The sequence below is a fragment of the Oncorhynchus clarkii genome, chromosome 2, assembly GCF_045791955.1.
Source record: "Oncorhynchus clarkii lewisi isolate Uvic-CL-2024 chromosome 2, UVic_Ocla_1.0, whole genome shotgun sequence".
Lineage (NCBI taxonomy): Eukaryota > Metazoa > Chordata > Actinopteri > Salmoniformes > Salmonidae > Oncorhynchus > Oncorhynchus clarkii.
The window spans coordinates 87991961-88017012 of NC_092148.1; the positions used below are offsets into that span (position 1 = coordinate 87991961).

The 25052-nt window shown below is 42.0% G+C and overlaps 1 protein-coding gene across 2 annotated transcripts in view; it reads left to right on the forward strand.

Annotated features, from left to right (window-relative positions):
- Positions 1-25052, forward strand: part of LOC139375841 (2-oxoadipate dehydrogenase complex component E1-like) — a 38391-nt gene extending 13339 nt beyond the window's left edge. Inside the window, exons 5-19 of one of the 2 annotated variants that reach the window (XM_071117767.1) lie at positions 123-392; positions 5331-5502; positions 8241-8439; positions 9004-9163; positions 9456-9608; positions 11810-11894; positions 13930-14069; positions 15823-15973; positions 16548-16654; positions 17129-17293; positions 17473-17555; positions 21844-22010; positions 23280-23365; positions 23882-23999; positions 24030-24247. In XM_071117767.1, the coding sequence (XP_070973868.1) occupies positions 123-392; positions 5331-5502; positions 8241-8439; positions 9004-9163; positions 9456-9608; positions 11810-11894; positions 13930-14069; positions 15823-15973; positions 16548-16654; positions 17129-17293; positions 17473-17555; positions 21844-22010; positions 23280-23365; positions 23882-23986 (2043 nt within the window). In that variant the 3' untranslated portion in view covers positions 23987-23999; positions 24030-24247. Of the gene's footprint in view, positions 1-122; positions 393-5330; positions 5503-8240; positions 8440-9003; positions 9164-9455; positions 9609-11809; positions 11895-13929; positions 14070-15822; positions 15974-16547; positions 16655-17128; positions 17294-17472; positions 17556-21843; positions 22011-23279; positions 23366-23881 lie in introns of both variants that reach the window. The other variant, XM_071117757.1, reaches the window with a different exon arrangement.

Below are 25052 nucleotides of genomic sequence, written 5' to 3' on the forward strand. Positions count from 1 at the left end.
TTCCTCAGGGTTCACTCCTGGGACTTTTAAACGTTTATTTATTCACATATTGATTGATTAATTGATTGATTTGATTGATATTTATTTGGGATGTGTGACTCCTGTCTCCCCTTCACCTCCAGCTGATGTTCCGTAAAATGCGTGGCCTCAGTGAGTTCCCAGCAGACTCTCCCTCTATCGGCGACGTCCTCTCCCACCTCACCTCCTCTGTAGAGCTGGACTTTGGTGCTGCCCACCCCCTCCATGTGACCATGCTGCCCAACCCCTCCCACCTGGAGGCCATCAACCCAGTCACCCAGGGGAAGACCCGTGCCCGCCAGCAGCTCAAACAGGAGGGAGACTACTCCCCAGACGAGAACGCACAGCCTGGTGATAAAGTTGTCTGTCTCCAGGTATCGTACTGAGACCATAGTCATAGCCCTATTTAGACATATGCTGATATACATACGTAGACATGGCTCAACAGGAGGGAAACTACTCCCCAGAAAGACAATGTTTAGCCTGAGGACAATATAACCTGTGGAGTATTGTCTGGGAAGCCACTATAAACTGTGGAGTATTGTCTGGGAAGCCACTATAACTGGTGGAGTATTGTCTGGGAAGCCAATATAACCTGTGGAGTATTGTCTGGGAAGCCAATATAACCTGTGGAGTATTGTCTGGGAAGCCACTATAAACTGTGGAGTATTGTCTGGGAAGCCACTATAAACTGTGTAGTATTGTCTGGGAAGCCACTATAACCTGTGGAGTATTGTCTGGGAAGCCAATATAACCTGTGGAGTATTGTCTGGGAAGCCACTATAAACTGTGGAGTATTGTCTGGGAAGCCACTATAAACTGTGTAGTATTGTCTGGGAAGCCACTATAAACTGTGGAGTATTATCTGGGAAGCCACTATAAACTGTGGAGTATTGTCTGGGAAGCCACTATAACTGGTGGAGTATTGTCTGGGAAGCCACTATAAACTGTGGAGTATTGTCTGGGAAGCCACTATAAACTGTGGAGTATTGTCTGGGAAGCCACTATAAACTGTGGAGTATTGTCTGGGAAGCCACTATAACTGGTGGAGTATTGTCTGGGAAGCCACTATAAACTGTGGAGTATTGTCTGGGAAGCCACTATAAACTGTGGAGTATTGTCTGGGAAGCCACTATAACCTGTGGAGTATTGTCTGGAAAGCCACTATAACTGGTGGAGTATTGTCTGGGAAGCCACTAACCTGTGGAGTATTGTCTGGGAAGCCAATATAACCTGTGGAGTATTGTCTGGGAAGCCACTATAAACTGTGGAGTATTGTCTGGGAAGCCACTATAACCTGTGGAGTATTGTCTGGGAAGCCACTATAACCTGTGGAGTATTGTCTGGGAAGCCACTATAACTGGTGGAGTATTGTCTGGGAAGCCACTATAAACTGTGGAGTATTGTCTGGGAAGCCACTATAAACTGTGGAGTATTGTCTGGGAAGCCACTATAACCTGTGGAGTATTGTCTGGGAAGCCACTATAACTGGTGGAGTATTGTCTGGGAAGCCACTATAACCTGTGGAGTATTGTCTGGGAAGCCAATATAACCTGTGGAGTATTGTCTGGGAAGCCACTATAAACTGTGGAGTATTGTCTGGGAAGCCACTATAACCTGTGGAGTATTGTCTGGGAAGCCACTATAAACTGTGGAGTATTGTCTGGGAAGCCACTATAACCTGTGGAGTATTGTCTGGGAAGCCACTATAACTGGTGGAGTATTGTCTGGGAAGCCACTAACCTGTGGAGTATTGTCTGGGAAGCCAATATAACCTGTGGAGTATTGTCTGGGAAGCCACTATAAACTGTGGAGTATTGTCTGGGAAGCCACTATAACCTGTGGAGTATTGTCTGGGAAGCCACTATAAACTGTGGAGTATTGTCTGGGAAGCCACTATAAACTGTGGAGTATTGTCTGGGAAGCCACTATAACCTGTGGAGTATTGTCTGGGAAGCCACTATAACTGGTGGAGTATTGTCTGGGAAGCCACTATAACCTGTGGAGTATTGTCTGGGAAGCCAATATAACCTGTGGAGTATTGTCTGGGAAGCCACTATAAACTGTGGAGTATTGTCTGGGAAGCCACTATAACCTGTGGAGTATTGTCTGGGAAGCCACTATAAACTGTGGAGTATTGTCTGGGAAGCCACTATAACCAGTTTGAAGTGTGGCCCTTTGGACCTCGGTGGGCAAAAATGAGTTTGACACCTTAGAGCAGGGGTGTCAAAGTCAAATGGACGGAGGGCCAAATAAAAAAATCAGCTACAAGACGAGGGCCGGACTGTTCGAATGTTCATTGAAAATTTTTTAAATGACGCATATAGTCTAGTGAACCTAATTGAACCTACTGAAAACCTAACAAATATATTACAATATGATCAGATAAATAAAGCAATATTTTCTTATGGCTCTGTCAGTAATCTTTAATTTTCAACAGACACAAAAGACAAATTTCCTTTATATAAATATCCCCATAACATGAACATTAAATGAAAGAAACCGGTATTCAAGGCACCATCAGTAGACTATATTTTCTATTTTAGCAAAAGTGGGCTAAATTTACTTCAAAGAAAAAACAATAATAGCAATTTTCTATCATCCACTCAACTGAAATATTTTTAAAATATAATTGGATTGAAATACAAAAAAATAAAGTGCAAAAATCTATTAATCAAAAACAACACTTTGTTTAAGGAGAAGTAACATGCAGTGAAAACAAATATTAAATTTTAACTTTTAAACTTGAACTGAGTAAAAACTCTAAATATGTGATTGCACAGTAATGTTCACTTGTTTGAGGTTGAGGGTGATACTTGGTGGTGTCCCATCTTTTCCACAAGTTCATCAATGTTCGGGGTAAGGCTCTGAGCTGAAGAAATCCTCAGAATTGAGTGGAGGTGTTCAGCAGTAAGTCGACTTCTGTGTGATGTTTTGTTCAGGTTCATCAAAGAAAACAGTTGTTCACACAGGTATGTGCTGCCAAACATAGACAACGTTTGAGCAGCCTGGATGCGCAGCTGGGGCATTGTGCCGGGGAGGAAACGGGCGAACTCCGCAGCACCCACTGCCGCATATTTTGCCCTCAGTGCATCATTGCATTGGAGGTCAATCAACTCCATTTGGAGGTTTGGTGGTGAGCTTTCCACGTCAACAGCAAATGGGTTACCGAGCAGTTCCAACCTGCTTTTTTGTGCTTCAAAGTCAGCAAATCGGCGTCGAAAGTCAGCGGCAAGCATACCTATTTTATCAGCCAACTGTGTGCTCGGGAACGCACTGGTAGAGAGCTTCTCTTTCATGGTCTGGCAGCTGGGAAAGTGGCTCAAATTTTCTTTCCGCATCTGCGTCTCCCACAGAGTCAGTTTGGTTTTAAATGCCTTCACTGTACTGTACATATCAGAGATGACACGATCCCGACCCTGCAGCTGCAAGTTTATTGCATTCAGATGACTCGTAATGTCACACAGAAAAGCCATTTCACACAGAAACATTTCGTCTCGGAGTTGTGTTGTGTCTTTCCCTTTGCTGTCCAAGAACAGACAAATCTCCTCACGAAGCTCGAAACATCTTTGAAGCACCTTTCCCTGGCTTAGCCATCGCACCTCTGTGTGATAAGGCAAATCACCATGCTCCGTTTCTAACTCCGTCAGAAATGCTTTGAACTGGCGGTGATTCAAACCTTTGGCTCTGATAAAGTTAACTGTGCGCGTGATGATGCTCATTACATGCTCCATTTTCAAGGCTTTACCGCACAACGCTTCCTGGTGTATGATACAATGATAAGCTGTCAGCTCACCTGTCGCGTTTTCCTCTTGCATCTTTTCCCGTATCTTCGCCACCAGTCCGCTCCTGTGTCCACACATCGCAGGTGCTCCGTCGGTTGTCAAACCCACGAGTTTTTCCCAAGGCAGCTCCATCTCATTTACACATCTTGACACCTCTTCATACAAATCATGCCCCGTAGTTGTGCCATGCATAGGACGTAAAGCCAAAAACTCCTCTGTCACGCTTAGGTTGGAGTCCACTCCGCGGATGAAAATTGACAACTGGGCAATGTCAGAAATGTCGGTGCTCTCATCCACAGCCAAGGAATATGCAATAAAATCTTTTCCCTTTTTCACAAGCTGCTCTTTTAGATTGATGGACAACTGGTCTACTCTCTCGGCAATGGTGTTTCTGCTCAGACTCACATTTAAAAAGAGTTGCCTTTTTTCTGGGCAAACTTCGTCACAAACTTTAATCATGCAGTTTTTGATGAAATCCCCCTCCGTAAATGGCCGGGCTGATTTAGCGATCTCTTCTGCCAAAATAAAACTGGCCTTGACAGCAGCCTGGCCTTGTGATTTGGCTTTTTTGAACAGAGCCTGTCGAGATTTGAGGCCTCGTTTTAATTCCTCTGCCTTTTGTAGCCTTTGTTCCATGTCCATATTCTTGTTTTTGTCCGCGTGTTTCGTTTCATAATGTCGTCTCAGATTATACTCTTTCAGTACCGCCACACTTTCTCCACACAGAAGACACACAGGTTTTCCAGCTACCTTCGTGAACATATACTCCGACTCCCACCTTGTTTGAAACCCCCGGTTCTCAGTATCCACCTTCCGTTTTGCCATTTTTGATGGGTATCTGAAAGTTAATTTTACTGTGATGCTGACGACTGCTGTGCCAATAAATATTGAAATGAAGCAGCCTACTGCTCGGTGCGTCACCTTTGCATTGTGGGAAATGTAGTATTGGTGCGTGTAAAAGATCTGCGGGCTGCCGGCTTGCTGCGGGCCGGTTCTAATAATAAATCAAGATCATCCCAGGGGCCGTAAAAAACCTTCTTGCGGGCCGGATGTGGCCCGCGGGCCTTGACTCTGACATATGTGCCTTAGAGGAATATACTACAAAGCAGGATTTTATATTTTTGAGAAATTTAAGCTTGAAATGGGTGTGGTCTAATTGACTTGACAACCAAAAACACTTGTCAAAGTTTATCTTTCTTAATGAACCAGGAATCAGTAGTTGTTTCTGGTTGTTTATCAAAGTCAGCTGGCTAACTCATTAATCCTGCTTATCCCTTTGAACTGGAAACACTTTAACTCGGTCAAACTTCTGTAGAAAAGGATACTTCATTGCTCTCTAGTGAATTTGCCTTGCACAATTGTGAAAAGCACTTTTAGTACAATATGTAATTTAAAGGGGTCTAGTAGAAAGGGATTATGACACTGAAGTCCAGTTTATTGTGTCCATCGTTGACGTCAATTATTTTTCAACTTTCAGGCCTGAAAAGAACTGGTGATCATTGTGGAACCTTTCCTTAATTTTCTTAGGTCCATGGGGATGCCTCATTCTCTGGCCAAGGAATTGTTCCGGAGACATTCACCATTTCACTACTCCCCCACTTCAGAGTCGGTGGGAGCATCCACCTCATTGTAAACAACCAAGTGGGCTATACCACTCCGTCTGCGAGAGGGAGATCATCTTTGTACTGTAGCGATGTTGGTATGTAAACTGTATCACTTTATCTATCAATCTTAATTGGAATAATAATATATCTATTGGAATTATATATATAATATATAATATATATATATATATATATAACACACACGCATTCGGAAAGTATTCAAACCCCCTTTCCCACATTTTGTCTAAAATCTATTAAATACATTTTGTTCCTCATCAATCTACACACAATATCCCATAATGACAGTGAAAACAATTATTATTTTTTTTAATTTATTTTTTATTTTTTTGCAAATGAATAAAAAAAAACAGAAATACCTTATTTGCATAAGTATTCAGACCCTTTGCTATGAGACAACATTTTTCTCAGGTGTGTCCTGTTTCCATTGATCATCCTTGAGATCTTTCTACAACTTGATTGGAGTCCAAAAATTCAATTGATTGGACATGATTTAGAAAGGCACACACCTGTCTATATAAGGTCCCACAGTTGTCAGTGCATGTCAGAGCAAAAACCAAGCCACGAGGTCGAAGGAATTGTCCGTAGAGCTCCGAGACAGGACTGTGTTGAGGCACAGATCTGGGGAAGGGTACCAAAACATTTCTGCAGTATTGAAGGTACCCAAGAACACAGTGACCTCCATCGCTCTTAAATGGAAGAAGTTTGGAACCACCAAGACTCTTCCTAGAGCTGGCTGCCCGGCCGAACTGAGCAATCATGGGAGAAGGGCCTTGGTCAGGGAGGTGACCAAGAACCCAATGGTCACTCTGACAGAGCTCTAGAGTTCCTCAATGGAGATGGGAGAACGTTCCAGATGGACAACCATCTTTGCAGCCCTCCACCAATCAGGCCTTTTTGGTAGAGTGGCCAGACGGAAGCCACTACTCAGTAAAAGGCACATGACAGCCCACTTGGAGTTTGCCAAAAGGCACCTAAAAACTCTGACCATGAGAAACAAGATTCTCTATTCTGATGAAATCAAGATTGAACTCTTTGGCCTGAATGCCAAGCATCACATCTGGAGGAAACCTGGCACCATCCCTACGGTGAAGCATGGTGGTGGCAGCATCATGCTGTGGTGATGTTTTTCAGCGGCAGGGACTGGAAGACTAGTCAGGATCGAGGCAAAGATGTAGCATCGCTCCCCATCCAACCTGACAGAGCTTGAGAAGAGCTGGAGAAAAGAATGGGAGAAACTCCCGAAATACAGGTGTGCCAAGCTTGTAGCGTTATACCCAAGAAGATTCAAGGCTGTAATTGCTGCCAACTGTGCTTCAACAAAGTACTGATGTAAAGTGTCTGAATACTAATGTGATATTTCAGTTTATTTTTTATAAATGTGCAAAAATGTCTAAACCTGTTTTTGCTTTGTCATTATGTGTTATTGTGTGTAGATTGATGAGAGAGAAAAAAAAATAGTTAGAATAAGGCAGGAACCTAACACAATGTGGAAAAAGTCAATTGGTCTGGATATATTCCGAAGGCCCCGTATATGTACAGTACCAGTCAAAAGTTTGGAGATACCTACTCATTCAAGTGTTTTTCTTTATTTGTACTATTTTCTACATTTAGAATAATAGTGAAGACATCAAAACTATGAAATAACATACAGTGGGGCAAAAAGGTATTTAGTCAGTCACCAATTGTGCAAGTTCTCCCACTTAAAAAGATGAGAGAGGCCTGCAATTTTCATCATAGGTAGACTTCAACTATGACAGACAAAATGAGAGAAAAAAATCCAGAAAATCACATTGTCGGATTTTTAATGAATTTATTTGCAAATTATGGTGGAAAATAAGTATTTGGTCAATAACAAAAGTTTCTCAATACTTTGTTATATACACTTTGTTGGCAATGACAGAGGTCAAACGTTTTCTGTAAGTCTTCACAAGGTTTTCACACACTGTTGCTGGTATTTTGGCCCATTCCTCCATGCATTAAATAGGTCATGCTGGCGAAGTAATTACAATATAATTACAATATAGCAATTAAACACTGGAATGGTAGAGGAGCAAGGTAAATAAATAAATAAATAAATACAGTATGGGGATGAGGTAGATAGATGGGCTGTTTACAGATGGGCTATGTACAGGTACAGTGATCTGTAAGCTGCTCTGACAGCTGGTGCTTAAAGCTAGTGAGGGAGATGTGAGTCTCCAGCTTCAGAGATTTTTGCAGTTCGTTCCAGTCATTGGCAGCAGAGAACTGGGAGGAAAGACGACCAAAGGAGGAATTGGCTTTGCGGGTGACCAGCGAGATATACCTGCTGGAGCACGTGCTACGAGTGGGTGCTGCTATGGTGACCAGTGAGCTGAGATAAGGCGGGGCTTTACCTAGCAGAAACTTGTAGATAACCTGTAGCCAGTGGGTTTGGCGACGAGTATGAAGCGAGGGCCAACCAATGAGAGCATACAGGTCGCACTGGTGGGTAGTGTATGGGGCTTTGGCACTGTGATAGACAACCCATATGAGTTCTGTTATACTCACAGACATCATTCAAACAGTTTTAGAAACTTCAGAGTGTTTTCTATCCAAATCTACTACGAACTTCTGACTTCAACTGTGTGTGTGTGTGTGTGTGCGTGTATGTATGTATGTGTGTGTGTGTGTGTGTGTGTGTGTGTGTGTGTGTGTGTAAATAAAAAATAAAAATGGGAATTATGATATCTTTAACATATTTCAAGTATATCTCTTTGGGAATTAGAATCCGTAATATACGGGAATGTCAATACATCGGTAATATCTCACTCTGTGTGTCTTCTCCCCTCTCCAGGTAAGATGGTGGGCTGTGCGGTGATCCATGTGAACGGTGATGATGCGGATGAGGTGGTGCGAGCCACGAGGCTGGCGGTGGAGTACCAGAGACGCTTCAGGAAGGATGTTATTCTGGATCTGCTCTGCTACAGACAGTGGGGACACAACGAGCTGGACGAACCCTCCTTCACTAACCCTGCCATGTACAAGATCATCCGGTAGGTCGTTGACTTTACTGCCCTCTGAGGTATTTAACAATCAATTCATTGGACAGGGTTCTACTAATAAGTTCATTTCTGGAAAGTGCAAAGTTCTAATGTAAGGCTCTCCAATGATTTATCCAACCAGGTAGCCTAAATCATTGAGAACTAGATTAAGGCAGCCCCCCCGCTCCTCTGATTCAGAGGGGTTGGGTTAAATGCAGAAGACACATTTCAGTTGAATGCATTCAGTTGTACAACTGACTTGGTATCCCCCTTCTCTAATTCTCTTTGCAACAAGATGGTTGCTGATGTTTATTTCCTTGAACTGTATACTTGATTACAGTATAACAATGGCCTGTATACTTGATTACAGTATAACAATGGCCTGTATACTTGATTACAGTATAACAATGGACTGACCATGAAGCCATCTTGACTAATCTTTTCAAACAACACCTCATCAACTCTAACCTTCCTAATATATAGTGTTTTTTTTAGACTGTTTGCCCTTATGTAGCCTTGATTACAGAACAATGTCCAAATAACATAAAATACCTACCCTCTCCTCATCCCCCCCAGCTCCAGGAAGAGCACCCCAGACTCTTACACTGACCAGCTGATCTCAGAGGGCCTGATGACAGAGGAGGAGCGTGTTGCTATCAGGACAGCCCACTACGGCATGCTGAACGACAAGCTGACTAACATGATCTTCTACAGCCCTCCACCCATGAACCTGCAGGTAACATGACCCTCTACAGCCCTCCACCCACCAGGTAATATGACCCTCTACAGGGTCTGTGATGTGAAATAATTTCAAATACTTTAGCTGGGCTTGATTGAGTTTGCGTCGTACGATGGAACCAATAGAATATGTTGACACCACAGGCAGATTAAAGCAAACGCTCAAAATATGTGACCGTTTGTACCCGGGTCTGGTGACGAGAGCTCCCTGGGGTGTTGAGAAACGGAGCAGAATTCATGTTTCTATTGTTTGCTGTAGCAAATAGACTAATACAGTTGTATTGTTGCAGGGGCGCTGGGGAGGTCTGGAGGAGCCCCAGGCAAGGGTCACTCACTGGGACACCGGGGTGCCTGCTCCCCTGCTGCAGTACGTAGGGGCCAAATCTGTGGAGATCCCCGAAGGAGTCCAGCTACACAGTCACTTGGGGAAGATGCACGTGGCGGTAATAACAATTATAGGATATATATATATATATATATAATATATATATACACACTTTTGTGTGTATTAGGTAGTTGTTGTGGAATTGTTAGATTACATGTTAGATATTACTAACACGGTTCGCTACAATACAGTGCTTTTTTTTTTGTGTGAACAATTATTGTTTTTTCATGCATATATCCTAGACAATTACAGTCTCAAGATACAATACGCACATATATATACAGTGCCTTGCGAAAGTTTTCGGCCCCCTTGAACTGTGCGACCTTTTTCCACATTTCAGGCTTCAAACATAAAGATATAAAACTGTATTTTTTTGTGAAGAATCAACAACAAGTGGGACACAATCATGAAGTGGAACGACATTTATTGGATATTTCAAACTTTTTTAACAAATCAAAAACTGAAAAATTGGGCGTGCAAAATTATTCAGCCCTGTTAAGTTAATACTTTGTAGCGCCACCTTTTGCTGCGATTACAGCTGTAAGTCGCTTGGGGTATGTCTCTATCAGTTTTGCACATCGAGAGACTGAAATTTTTTCCCATTCCTCCTTGCAAAACAGCTCGAGCTCAGTGAGGTTGGATGGAGAGCATTTGTGAACAGCAGTTTTCAGTAATTTCCACAGATTCTCGATTGGATTCAGGTCTGGACTTTGACTTGGCCATTCTAACATCTGGATATGTTTATTTTTGAACCATTCCATTGTAGATTTTGCTTTATGTTGTTGGAAGACAAATCTCCGTCCCAGTCTCAGGTCTTTTGTAGACTCCATCAGGTTTTCTTCCAGAATGGTCCTGTATTTGGCTCCATCCATCTTCCCATCAATTTTAACCATCTTCCCTGTCCCTGCTGAAGAAAAGCAAGCCCAAACCATGATGCTGCCACCACCATGTTTGACAGTGGGGATGGTGTGTTCAGCTGTGTTGCTTTTACGCCAAACATAACGTTTTGCATTGTTGCCAAAAAGTTCAATTTTGGTTTCATCTGACCAGAGCACCTTCTTCCACATGTTTGGTGTGTCTCCCAGGTGGCTTGTGGCAAACTTTAAACAACACTTTTTATGGATATCTTTAAGAAATGGCTTTCTTCTTGCCACTCTTCCATAAAGGCCAGATTTGTGCAATATACGACTGATTGTTGTCCTATGGACAGAGTCTCCCACCTCAGCTGTAGATCTCTGCAGTTCATCCAGAGTGATCATGGGCCTCTTGGCTGCATCTCTGATCAGTCTTCTCCTTGTATGAGCTGAAAGTTGAGGGACGGCCAGGTCTTGGTAGATTTGCAGTGGTCTGATACTCCTTCCATTTCAATATTATCACTTGCACAGTGCTCCTTGGGATGTTTAAAGCTTGGGAAATCTTTTTGTATCCAAATCGAGCTTTAAACTTCTTCACAACAGTATCTCGGACCTGCCTGGTGTGTTCCTTGTTCTTCATGATGCTCTCTGCGCTTTTAACGAACCTCTGAGACTATCACAGTGCAGGTGCATTTATACGGAGACTTGATTACACACAGGTGGATTGTATTTATCATCATTATTCATTTAGGTCAACATTGGATAATTCAGAGATCCCCACTGAACTTCTGGAGAGAGTTTGCTGCACTGAAAGTAAAGGGGCTGAATAATTTTGCACGCCCAATTTTTCAGTTTTTGATTTGTTAAAAAAGTTTGAAATATCCAATAAATGTCGTTCCACTTCATAATTGTGTCCCACTTGTTGTTGATTCTTCACAAAAAAATAGTTTTATATCTTTATGTTTGAAGCCTGAAATGTGGCAAAAGGTCGCAAAGTTCAAGGGGGCCGAATACTTTCGCAAGGCACTGTATATGTACATGTACAGTTCAATAGGAGAAAACAAACAAAGGAAAGTAAACAATACCGTACAAATGAAAAAGGACCAAACCGATTTTGACCAAATACAGTATGTTTCCTTTTTTTGCACTATTGGTTAGATCCTGTAAGTAAGCATTTCACTGTAAGGTCCACACCGGTTGTATTCGGCACACGTGACAAACTTTGATTTGATTTGCTTTCAGCAATATAGCGCTTTTCTAAAGCCCAAACGTAATTGGGTGACGGCAGGCCTCACTAGTGTGAACAGTGCAGTCTGTTGTTCTTTGCTCGAGCTGGATGAAGCTCGCTGTTCTCGTTTTAAAGACTCTCTGAAGCTTTATGAAAACAGATCTGTTCTTCTCTCAGGGTCGCCTTGCGAAAGTGGAGAATGGAACTAATCTGGACTGGTCCACTGCTGAGGCCATGGCGTTTGGCTCTCTGCTCTGCCAAGGTCAGTCAGACTCCATGGCTTTTTACACCACAAAGCCAAACTAAGCTGTACTGAGCTGGCCAGTTTACGTATCCACCATATACAGTTGTTGTCAGAAGTTTACATACACTTAGGTTGGAGTCCTTAACTTGTTTTTCAACCACTGCACAAATTTCTTGTTAACAAACTATAGTTTTGACAAGTCGGTTTGGACATCTACTTTGTGCATGACAGAAGTAATTTTTCCAACAATTGTTTACAGAAAGATTATTTCACTTATAATTCACTGTATCACAATTTCCAGGGGGTCAAAAGTTTACAAACACTGAGTTGACTGAGCCTTTAAACAGCTTGGAAAATTCCAGACAATGATGTCATGGCTTTAGAAGCTTCTGATAGGTTAATTGACATAATTTGAGTCAATTGGAGGTGTATCTGTGGATGTATTTCAAGGCCTACCTTCAAACTCAGTGCCTCTATGCTTGACATCATGGGAAAATCAAAATAAATCAGCCAAGACCTCAGAAAATAAATTGTAGACCTCCACAAGTCTGTACAAACAATAGTACGCAAGTATAAACACCATGGGACCACACAGCCGTCATACCGCTCAGGAAGGAGACGCGTTCTGTCTCCTAGAGATGAACGTACTTTGGTGCGAAAAGTGCAAATCAATCCCAGAACAACAGCAAAGGACCTTGTGAAGATGCTGGAGGAAACCGGTACAAAATGATCTATATCCACAGTAAAACGAGTCCTATATCAACATAACCTGAAAGGCCGCTCAGCAAGGAAGAGGCCACTGCTCCAAAACCGCCATAAAAAAGCCAGACTACGGTTTGCAACTGCACATGGGACAAAGTTCGTACTTTTTGGAGAAATGTCCTCCGGTCTGATGAAACAAAAATAGAACTGTTTGGCCATAATGACCATCGTTATGTTTGGAGGAAAAAGGTGGAGGCGTGCAAGCTGGTGTGCTTCACAAAATAGATGGCATCATGAGAAAGGAAAATTATGTGGATATATTGAAGCAACATCTCAAGACATCAGTTAGTTAAAGCTTGGTCACAAATGGGTCTTCCAAATGGACAATGACCCCAAGCATACTTCCAAAGTTGTGGCGAAATGGCTTAAGGACAACAAAGTCAAGGTATTGGAGTGGCCATCACAGAGCCCTGACCTCAATCCTATAGAAAATTTGTGGGCAGAACTGTAAAAGCGTGTGCGAGCAAGGAGGCCTACAAACCTGACTCAGTTACAACAGCTCTGTCAGGAGGAATGGGCCAAAATTCACCCAACTTATTGTGGGAAGCTTGTGGAAGGCTACCCGAAACATTTGACCCAAGGTAAACAATTTAAAGGCAATGCTACCAAATACTAATTGAGTGTATGTGAACTTCTGACCCACTAGGAATGTGATGAAAGAAATAAAAGCTGAAATAAATAATTCTCTCTACTATTATTCTGACATTTCACATTCTTAAAATAAAGTGGTGATCCTAACTGACCTAAAACAGGGATTTTTTACTTGGATTAAAAGTCAGGAATTGTGAAAAACTGAGTTTAAATGTATTTGGCTAAGGTGTATGTAAACTTCCGCTAGCATAGTTTGGTGTTTTTTTTTGCATGATAGTGGAAACAAAAAAGGGATTGATATTTATTATATTTATTATATTTTACAGAAATTGCTTGATAGATTTAGGTTTTCCAGACTGAACATTTCCATAAAATGTCAATACTTAGAACAATCTAGAAGAAAAAGAAACGCACACCTATTAAGACGAGGTGCTGGCTAGCGGAGTAGAAAACTTGAAAATCAAAGAGAGCTGCACACTCTAGGAGCTCAGATGCAAAAATGTAATTACCAACGTTTCGACAGCCAAGCTGTCTTCATCAGGTGATGAAGGTTGGTAATATTTTTTTTTGCATCTGAGCTCCTAGAGTGTGCGGCTCTCTTTTATTTTCAAATACTTAAAACAACACATTGTTTTGTTGTTGTCATTTCTTGGTGTAATTCGCTCATGTTTTGTAAGAATGTGTTTATTCTGTTCTGCAGGGTTCAACATTCGCATCAGTGGGCAGGACGTTGGGAGAGGCACCTTCAGTCAGAGACATGCCATGATAGTTTGTCAGGACACAAATGATATGTACATCCCCCTAAACCACATAGACCCTGAACAGAAAGGATTCATGGAGGTATTTAACACATAGACTATGTACTATCCCCCTAAACCACTTTGTTGTCACGTTCTGACCTTAGTTCTTTTGTTTTAGTGTGGTCAGGGCGTGAGTTGGGAGGGTTGTCTATGTTAGTTTAGATAGAGCTGTTTCGGTTGTTTTCGTTGTTGTTTTGTTATTCAGTGTTCAGTTTACATTAAATAAGATGAACACGTACCACGCTGCGCATTGGTCCTCATCTCCTTCCCCAGACGACAAGCGTTAGTTGTAAAGATTCCTGTCAGTAATACTGCTGCAGGGCAGACAACTAGAATCAGTGTTACAACTGTAAAGATTCCTGTCAGTAATACTGCTGCAGGGCAGACAACTAGAATCAGTGTTACAACTGTAAAGATTCCTGTCAGTAATACTGCTGCAGGGTAGGCAACTAGAATCAGTGTTACAACTGTAAAGATTCCTGTCAGTAATACTGCTGCAGGGTAGGCAACTAGAATCAGTGTTACAACTGTAAAGATTCCTGTCAGTAATACTGCTGCAGGGCAGACAACTAGAATCAGTGTTACAACTGTAAAGATTCCTGTCAGTAATACTGCTGCAGGGCAGACAACTAGAATCAGTGTTACAACTGTAAAGATTCCTGTCAGTAATACTGCTGCAGGGTAGGCAACTAGAATCAGTGTTACAACTGTAAAGATTCCTGTCAGTAATACTGCTGCAGGGCAGACAACTAGAATCAGTGTTACAACTGTAAAGATTCCTGTCAGTAATACTGCTGCAGGGCAGGCAACTAGAATCAGTGTTACAACTGTAAAGATTCCTGTCAGTAATACTGCTGCAGGGTAGGCAACTAGAATCAGTGTTACAACTGTAAAGATTCCTGTCAGTAATACTGCTGCAGGGTAGGCAACTAGAATCAGTGTTACAACTGTAAAGATTCCTGTCAGTAATACTGCTGCAGGGTAGACAACTAGAATCAGTGTTACAACTGTAAAGATTCCTGTCAGTAATACTGCTGCAGGGTAGGCAACTAGAATCAGTGTTACAACTGTAAAGATTCCTGTCAGTAATACTGCTGCAGGTCAGGCAACTAGAATCAGTGTTACAACTGTAAAGATTCCTGTCAGTAATACTGCTGCAGGGTAGACAACTAGAATCAGTGTTACAACTGTAAAGATTCCTGTCAGTAATACTGCTGCAGGTCAGGCAACTAGAATCAGTGTTACAACTGTAAAGATTCCTGTCAGTAATACTGCTGCAGGGCAGGCAACTAGAATCAGTGTTACAACTGTAAAGATTCCTGTCAGTAATACTGCTGCAGGGTAGGCAACTAGAATCAGCCTCTGGATGCTTTTTTTTGTTGGTGCGGATGGTTGGAGGACCAGAAATATAATTATAATAATTTGTACACTGCAAATATATCACAACTAATCCTAAAAAGAGATTTGTTCTTTTCAAATACAATAATTTCATACCATGAATTACATTGAGACACGATCACATGTATCTCTTGGGAACAGGTTTCCTATTTTAAACTATTTTTTTCAGCTGAATTCCTGGTGATTTTGGTTTTGTGACTAAAAACTAAAATAATAATATATACAAATAATTTACTAAAACTTTTCAACAGGGCAAAGAAAATCCCTCCTGTTGCCCACCCCTGTACAACTGAAACAGTCACATGCTCATTATAACTAAACCATTATCTTCTACTGTATACTGGTTAAACTTGTTATAGAGCGTGCACTTGTGTGTGTCTGTGTGTGTCACCCAGGTGTGTAACAGTGCTCTGTCTGAGGAGGCCGTGCTGGGCTTTGAGTATGGCATGGCCATCGCCCAGCCTAAACTCCTGCCCATCTGGGAGGCTCAGTTTGGTGACTTCTTCAACGGAGCTCAGATCATCTTCGACACCTTCATCTCCGGAGGTATGATACTCTGGTTAATTATTGGAATTAATGTCACTTCCTGTAGCCAAGGGCTATTTTTAGGTTAGTTCCTGTATTTACAGACAGTTGTACATGATGGACCGGGTTCATTCTAACCACTCGTGGTGCACAGTATACCTATCGGGACGGTTTCCTGGACACAGATTAAGCCTAGTTCTGGACTAAATAACATGTTTACCATTTGAAAGTGGTTTTGAGTCCAGGGCTTGGCTCAATCCATGTCCAGGAAACCGGCCCAGCAATCTTTAGAACCGAATGAGGAGGGTTTGAAGGAAGTAGCTGAATGAACGGAATATGGAGGCAACCCATTTTCTCATCATGTCCGAGTAGAGATAATAGGCTGTTGTCTAACGACAACATATAAAAGGCTTTATAGAGCAGACTTGATTAATACTACATAGATGCACTCACAGATAACTCTGAGCTGTGTTTGTGGTTCCTACTCCAATAGGTTTAGTAGCTGCTGCATTGTGGGATACGTAAAGGCTTCATATAGCTAGATGGAGGCTGGTTTCATTAGGGGTTGATTGAAACGTTTCCCTGTCTCTCCCAGGTGAGGCTAAGTGGCTGCTGCAGTGTGGGATGGTGATCCTGCTGCCCCATGGTTATGACGGAGCCGGACCTGAACACTCCTCATGCCGTATAGAGAGGTTCCTACAGGTGAGGAGGACAGCCGGTCCCAATTTGTTTGGCTGGGCTTCTTTTGTCAAACGTCTTTCCTCTTCAGTTTCTCTGCTCTCCTCACTTCCTTCTCAAAATCCCAATAGGGGAGGAATGAGGGGAGAGGAGGTGAGGAATTGAGGAACGACTTTTGATTAAGAACCTGGGTCAACTACCTCTGTTATTGGGGCGGCAGGGTAGCCTACTGGTTAGAGCGTTGGACTAGTAACCGAAAGGTTGCAAGTTCAAATCCCCGAGCTGACCTGTCGTTCTGGGCCGTCATTGAAAATAAGAATTTGTTCTTAACTGACTTGCCTAGTTAAAACATATATAAAACATATATACAAACATACGTTTCAATGATCAGCTATTTTAATATATATATATATATATATATATATTAAAATAGCTGATCATTGAAACGTATGGTTTCTTGTCTATCTAAATAACCATCATCTCTCGCCATCTCCCCAGCTGTGTGACAGTAAAGAGGAGGGGGTGGATGGTGACAATGTCAACATGGGCGTTGTCAACCCTACGACTCCAGCACAGTATTTCCACCTGCTGAGACGACAAATGATACGCAACTTCCGCAAGCCGCTCATCGTGGCCGGGCCCAAGACTTTGCTCCGATTCTCTGTAAGACATTTAAATATTCAACCTCTAATACAATCAAGCCATAAAGTAGTCATTTAGGCTATTTGAGGAGATCCGTTTGGGCAAGGAGAGGTGCAGAAACACTCATGGTGACTAGTTATTTATAGATCAGGAGATATTTAATGACTGAGTTGAATTTCCTTCCCGTTTTCTAACTGTAGGGAGCAACATCCAGTCTGGTTGACATGGCTCCTGGTACATATTTCAAGCCTGTGATTGGTGACCCCTCAGTCACACCAGCAAGGTAAAGAAGGACCCAGGATACACTCTCCATCAAATAGTACACTGTCAGAAAATAATTTAAATTTGGAACCAAAAAAAGGTTCTAGGATGTGATAGATACAGTGCATTCGAAAAGTATTCAGACCACTTGACTTTTTCCACATTTTGTTACGTTACGGCCTTATTCTAAAATGGATTAAATACAACATTTTCCTCATCATTCTACACTTAATACCCCATAATGACAAAGCAAAAAAAAAATGTTATTTTTTTGCAGATTTATAAAAAATACTAAACAGAAATACCTTATTTACATAACTATTCAGAACCTTTGCTATGAGACTCAAAATTGAGCTCAGGTGCATTCTGTTTCCATTGATCATTCTTGAGATGCTTCCGCAACTTGATTGGAAAGGCACACCTGTCTATGTAAGGTCCCATAGTTGACAGTGCATGTACCAAGCCATGAGCAAATACCAAGCCATGAGGTCAAAGGAATTGTCCGTAAAGCTCCGAGACAGGATTGTGTCGAGACACAGATCTGGGGAAGGGTACCAAAAAATGTTTGCAGCATTGAAGGTCCCCCAGAACACAGTGGCCTCCGTCATTCTTAAATGGAAGAAGTTTGGAACCACCAAGACTCTTCCTAGAGCTGGTCGCCCGGCCAAACTGAGCAATCGGGGGAGAAGGGCCTTGGTCAGGGAGGTGACCAATAACCTGATGGTCACTGACAGAGCTCCAGAGTTCCTTTGTGGAGATGAACAACCATCTCTGCAGCACTCCACCAATCAGGCCTTTATGGTAGAGTGGCCAGACTGAAGCCACTCCTCAGTAAAAGCCTCATGACAGGCTGAACGGACTCTCAGACTCTCATGAGAAACAACATTCTCTGATCTGATGAAACCAAGATTGAACTCTTTGGCCTGAATGCCAAGCGTCACGTCTGGAGGAAACCTAGCACCATCCCTACGGTGAAGCATGGTGGTGGCAGCATCATGCTGTGGTGATGTTTTTCAGCAGCAGGGACGGGGAGATTAGTCAGGATCAAAGGAAAGATGAACGGAGCAAAGTACAGAGAGATCCTTGATGAAAACCTGCTCTAGAGTCCTCAGGACCTCAGACTGGGCTGAAGATTCACCTTCCAACAGGACAACGACCATAAGCACACAGCCAAGACAAAGCAGGAGTGGCTATGGGACAAGTTGCTGAATGTCCTTGAGTGACCCAGCCAGAGCCCCAACTTGAACCCGATCAACCATCTCTGAAGAGACTTGAAAATAGCTGTGCAGCGACATTCCCCATCCAACATGACAGAGCTTGAGAGGATCTGCAGAGAAAAATGAAAGAGACTCCCCAAATACAGGTGTGCCAAGCTTGTAGCGTCCTACCCAAGAAGACTAGAGGCTGTAATCGCATTCAGGTTGTTTCACAAGCAAAGTCATTTGTATCATTTCACTTTGTGAAAACAATTAGCACAGACAAATCTGATTAAGCTTAGCCGGAGTCATTTATTTCTTAATATATGTCTCTGGGTTTAGCTTATACCACAGCCTCTGCCATAGAAACAAACGGAGCATGGCTTGGTGACTCTGGTCCAAATTTTACAATGCAAAAAAACAACAACAAAAACGCTTGTCTGTAGCCAAAACGGTTCAAAACTAAAAACCTGAACAAAAATTCTGGGCAGATTCTCGGGATGCTTTTATCATCATGAGTTAAGGAACTATGAAAATATTTCAAATAAATACCCTATTTAATCTACAGTGCCTTGCGAAAGTATTCGGCCCCCTTGAACTTTGCGACCTTTTGCCACATTTCAGGCTTCAAACATAAAGATATAAAACTGTATTTTTTTGTGAAGAATCAACAACAAGTGGGACACAATCATGAAGTGGAACAACATTTATTGGATATTTCAAACTTTTTTAACAAATCAAAAACTGAAAAATTGGGCGTGCAAAATTATTCAGCCCCCTTAAGTTAATACTTTGTAGCGCCACCTTTTGCTGCGATTACAGCTGTAAGTCGCTTGGGGTATGTCTCTATCAGTTTTGCACATCGAGAGACTGAAATTTTTTCCCATTCCTCCTTGCAAAACAGCTCGAGCTCAGTGAGGTTGGATGGAGAGCATTTGTGAACAGCAGTTTTCAGTTCTTTCCACAGATTCTCGATTGGATTCAGGTCTGGACTTTGACTTGGCCATTCTAACACCTGGATATGTTTATTTTTGAACCATTCCATTGTAGATTTTGCTTTATGTTTTGGATCATTGTCTTGTTGGAAGACAAATCTCCGTCCCAGTCACAGGTCTTTTGCAGACTCCATCAGGTTTTCTTCCAGAATGGTCCTGTATTTGGCTCCATCCATCTTCCCATCAATTTTAACCATCTTCCCTGTCCCTGCTGAAGAAAAGCAGGCCCAAACCATGATGCTGCCACCACCATGTTTGACAGTGGGGATGGTGTGTTCAGCTGTGTTGCTTTTACGCCAAACATAACGTTTTGCATTGTTGCCAAAAAGTTCAATTTTGGTTTCATCTGACCAGAGCACCTTCTTCCACATGTTTGGTGTGTCTCCCAGGTGGCTTGTGGCAAACTTTAAACAACACTTTTTATGGATATCTTTAAGAAATGGCTTTCTTCTTGCCACTCTTCCATAAAGGCCAGATTTGAGCAATATACGACTGATTGTTGTCCTATGGACAGAGTCTCACACCTCAGCTGTAGATCTCTGCAGTTCATCCAGAGTGATCATGGGCCTCTTGGCTGCATCTCTGATCAGTCTTCTCCTTGTATGAGCTGAAAGTTTAGAGGGACGGCCAGGTCTTGGTAGATTTGCAGTGGTCTGATACTCCTTCCATTTCAATATTATCGCTTGCACAGTGCTCCTTGGGATGTTTAAAGCTTGGGAAATCTTTTTGTATCCAAATCCGGCTTTAAACTTCTTCACAACAGTATCTCGGACCTGCCTGGTGTGTTCCTTGTTCTTCATGATGCTCTCTGCGCTTTTAACGGACCTCTGAGACTATCACAGTGCAGGTGCATTTGTACGGAGACTTGATTACACACAGGTGGATTGTATTTATCATCATTAGTCATTTAGGTCAACATTGGATCATTCAGAGATCCTCACTGAACTTCTGGAGAGAGTTTGCTGCACTGAAAGTAAAGGGGCTGAATAATTTTGCACGCCCAATTTTTCAGTTTTTGATTTGTTAAAAAAGTTTGAAATATCCAATAAATGTCGTTCCACTTCATGATTGTGTCCCACTTGTTGTTGATTCTTCACAAAAAAATACAGTTTTATATCTTTATGTTTGAAGCCTGAAATGTGGCAAAAGGTCGCAAAGTTCAAGGGGGCCGAATACTTTCGCAAGGCACTGTATATAAAAAATATTTGTCACAGGGAAATATTAGGTTAATTTAATAGTGAAATCTTTGGTTAATTTTATAGGGAAATATTTGGTTAATTTAATAAGGAAATCTTAGGGTTGCTGCAGAATTTTATATCCCATCAAGGTGTGTCATGGTTCCAAAAAGTTTGATATTCAGTTCCCCGTTTGTCCTCATTACAGACTCAATTCATCGGGGGATGGACTCTACAAGGTTTTTGATTTATTTTATTTAACCTTTATTTAACTAGGAAAGTCAGTTAAGAACAAATTCTATTTTACAATGACGACCTACCCTGGCCAAACCCGGATGACGCTGGGCCAATTGTGCGCCACCCTATGGGACTTCCAATCACGGCCGGTTGTGATACAGCCTGGAATCGAACCAGGGTCTGTAGTGATGCCTCTAGCACTGAGATGCAGTGCCTTAAACCGCTGCATCACTCAGAAGCCCAAGGTGTCGAAAGCGTTCCACAGGGATGCTGGCCCATGTTGACTCCAATGCTTCCCACAGTTGTGTCAAGTTGGCTGGATGTCCTTTGGGTGGTGGACCATTCTTGATACACACAGGAAACTGTTGACATTGACCAACCCAGCATCGTTGCAGTTGTGGACACACTCAAGCCGGTGCTCCTGGCACCTACTACCATACCCCTTCTAAGGCTCTTAAATATTTTGTCTTGCCCGTTCACTGTCTGAGTGGCACACATACATAATCCATGTCTTAATTTCTCCTCCCCTACATTTACACTGATGTGGATTTAACAAGTGACATCAGTAAGGCGTCATAGCTTTCACTTGGAATTCACCTGGTCAGTCTGTCATGGAAGGAGCAGATGTTCCTAATGTTTGGTCCTCTGTGTGTGTAATATTGCTGTCCAGGTTTGATTTAATAATCCTGTTCTTTTTATCCCTGTAGTGTCCAGCGGGTGGTGTTGTGCTCAGGAAAGCACTACTATGCCCTGTTGAAGCAGAGGGAAACGTCAGCTGCCACTCAGACCACAGCACTGATCAGACTGGAGGAGCTGTGTCCCTTTCCTCTGGAGGCCCTGCAGCAGGAGCTGAACAAGTACACCAATGCTAAAGGTAGGCTGTACCTGACCTGGCCACTACTTACCTCAAACACTACTGCATCAAAGCTGGGACCGAGAGACTGGAAAAACAGCTTATATCTCAAGGCCATCAGACTGTTAAACAGCCACCACTAACATTGAGTGGCTGATGCCAACATACTGACTCATCTCCAGCCACTTTAATAATGAAAAAATGTATGTAAAAATGTATCACTAGCCACTTTCAACAAGGCCACTTAATATAATGTTTACATACCCTACATTATTCATCTCATATGTATATACTGTACTCTATACCATCTACTGCATCTTGCCTATGCCGTTCGGCCATCGCTCATTCATATAGTTTTATGTACATATTCTTATTCATTCCTTTACACTTGTGTATATAAGGTAGTTGTTGTGAAATTGTTAGATTACATGTTAGATATTACTGCACGGTCGGAACTAGAAGCACAAGCATTTCGCTACACTCGCATTAACATCTGCTAACCATGTGTATGTGACCAATAAAATTTGACTAGATTTTTACTATCATATAAAAATGTATTGGTTGCGTACGCATATTTTGCAGATGTTGTCGCAGGTGTAGCAAAATGTTTGTTTCTAGCTCAGTGCAGTAATACCTAACAATACACAAAAATCTCCAAAATGTATCGAAAGGAATGAAGAAATATTAGAACGAGCAATGTCAGAGTCCAGACTATAAGTATATGTGTATATTTATTTATTTAAACATGATTAAAGGATGGTGTGTATAGACATTGTGGACAGTATATGAATAGAAAAGGTATGTACAGCAGTAGTTATATAGAATAAGCCTTGACTAGAATACAGTATATACATATAAAGTGGGTAAAACGGTATGTAAACACTATTAAAGTGTTCCATGTCTGTACGTAGGGCAGACGTCTCCTAAGGTGCAGGGTTTTAGTATCTAAATCTAAAATACTGTTTAGCAGTTGCTTTTATCCAAGTACACCGACGCTTAAGGTACCCTGACCTGACCTCGACCTCACCTGGCTTGGCCCATGCTGGGTCATCACTAATTACCACAGACACCATAGGCTGATTTTCTCAGACACAGATTAAGTCTCGGCCTGGTCTAAAAAGCTATTTCAAAGGAAATTCTCCACGGAGCATGTTTTTTCCCCCTCCTGGACAATGCTCTGAGAAGCTGTTCCTTTACTACAGATGCCATCTGTTCCCTTTACTTCTCTGCAACAGCATTAAATCAATATGAATGGACAATTACCTTGGTTTTTGTGTGTGTCCCATACAGAGTTCGTGTGGAGTCAGGAGGAGCCCCAGAACATGGGCCCCTGGTCGTTTTTGGCCCCCAGGTTTGAGAAGCAGCTGGCCTGCAAGGTGAGCCCTGTCCCTGTCTTTGGTTGGTTGTTTTTGTGTGTGGATATTTGACACTTTCATTGAGACAGTTTAGAAATCAGACTGGGAAACAGGTAGGTGGGAGCAACCGTGTGAAGGGCGGACCCGGCGATTGAATCTCGGTGGGGAGTCGTAGATATAACTTGTGCTGGGGTGTGTTACCATTGAAGACACATTTCAGTTGAAGACAACTGACTAGGTATCTCCCTTTCCCTTTCCTTTCCCATTACACCATGGCTCTGCGTGCCCTGTCCCTGTCTGAAGAACCAGGAAAACACAGTATAGATTTAACTGGGTTTACATCTTTGGATATTACTTACCCTGCTTGGAGAATACTAACTTACTTAGGCTAATCTCCTTCGGCCCTATTTGGGACATAAGGTCACAATGAGTTAGAAATCTCTGGACGTTATCTAGTCTGTTCTCACAGTGTCTCCCACATGGGTGAAGTGCCATGTGAGACTAAATATTAACTATGCATTTCTTCTCTTCCCCCAGCTTCGATTGGTCAGTCGGCCTGCTCTGCCCGCCCCGGCTGTGGGGATCGGAGCGCTCCACCAGCAGCAGAACGAGGCCGTCCTCACCGCCACCTTCTCCTCCTGAGCCACTGGAACAACTGGGGCCCAAGATGGACACTATTGGGCCCCAAAATGGAAGCTCACTCCCAACACTACTTCATAAAGCTTCAGTAAAACCACATGACATCTCTATCTTGGAAAATCCCGACTGAATTCAGATCAGTTTTATGTTTGTTTAACTTGTTTCACTGTCGTGATTCAGTCTGGAAGCTAGGCTACCTCTTCTCATCCTCTCCATTCAAAATGTTGTCAAAACACAAGTGCTAAAGGGCTGCTTTCAATGTGGCGAATTCAGTTGCTGTTTGGCGGTTCGTGGGGATGGGTTTAGCATTATGAAATGGAGTTGGGTTTAACATTATGAAATGGAGTTGGAACTACAAAACAATGTGATATAGACAGTCAGAAATTGCGTAGAGCAATTATTATTATTATTTTGTTTTATTGTGTTCAATTCACTAGCTGTAAGGCATTATTAGGTTACTGACAAATAGCAAAACCTAAATATGGTTCAGATTGAATTACGGCATTAGACACTAAATTTAGAGCATCATTGTTTTATACATTGGTTTTTTAAAATGTATCACACAACAGCAGAGTATTATGATTTGATTTCATTAACCTGACATATGACTATCATCTTGTTCCGTCTATCATCTTGTTCAGTCTATCATCTTGTTCAGTCTATCATCTTGTTCAGTCTATCATCTTGTTCAGTCTATCATCTTGTTTCTTCGAGGTAGAAGAGTGTCTCAGGTTGTCAATCAAAAGGGCTGAGGCATTCATCAGTGTTGTCCGCATGAGCTGCTGTAGATTTTCTACTGTTGTCAATGTCAGCCTCAACATCAGTTTGTTATAATAAAATGTCAAAATACTGTTAAAGTGTGAAATTTAAACTTCAAAATATTATTTTGTGTATTTTTGTTTGTGTGTAGAAATCCAAAGATTTTCATTGTGTTTAAATTGTGAAAAAACACCAAGCGAACAACTACTGCACAAATGTGCCTTTCAGCACCACGGCTATTTAATATTTCTTTAGGAAAGTTAGGGCTGCTATTTCTCTACAAATTAGTCCAATTAAAATATTAATCCCA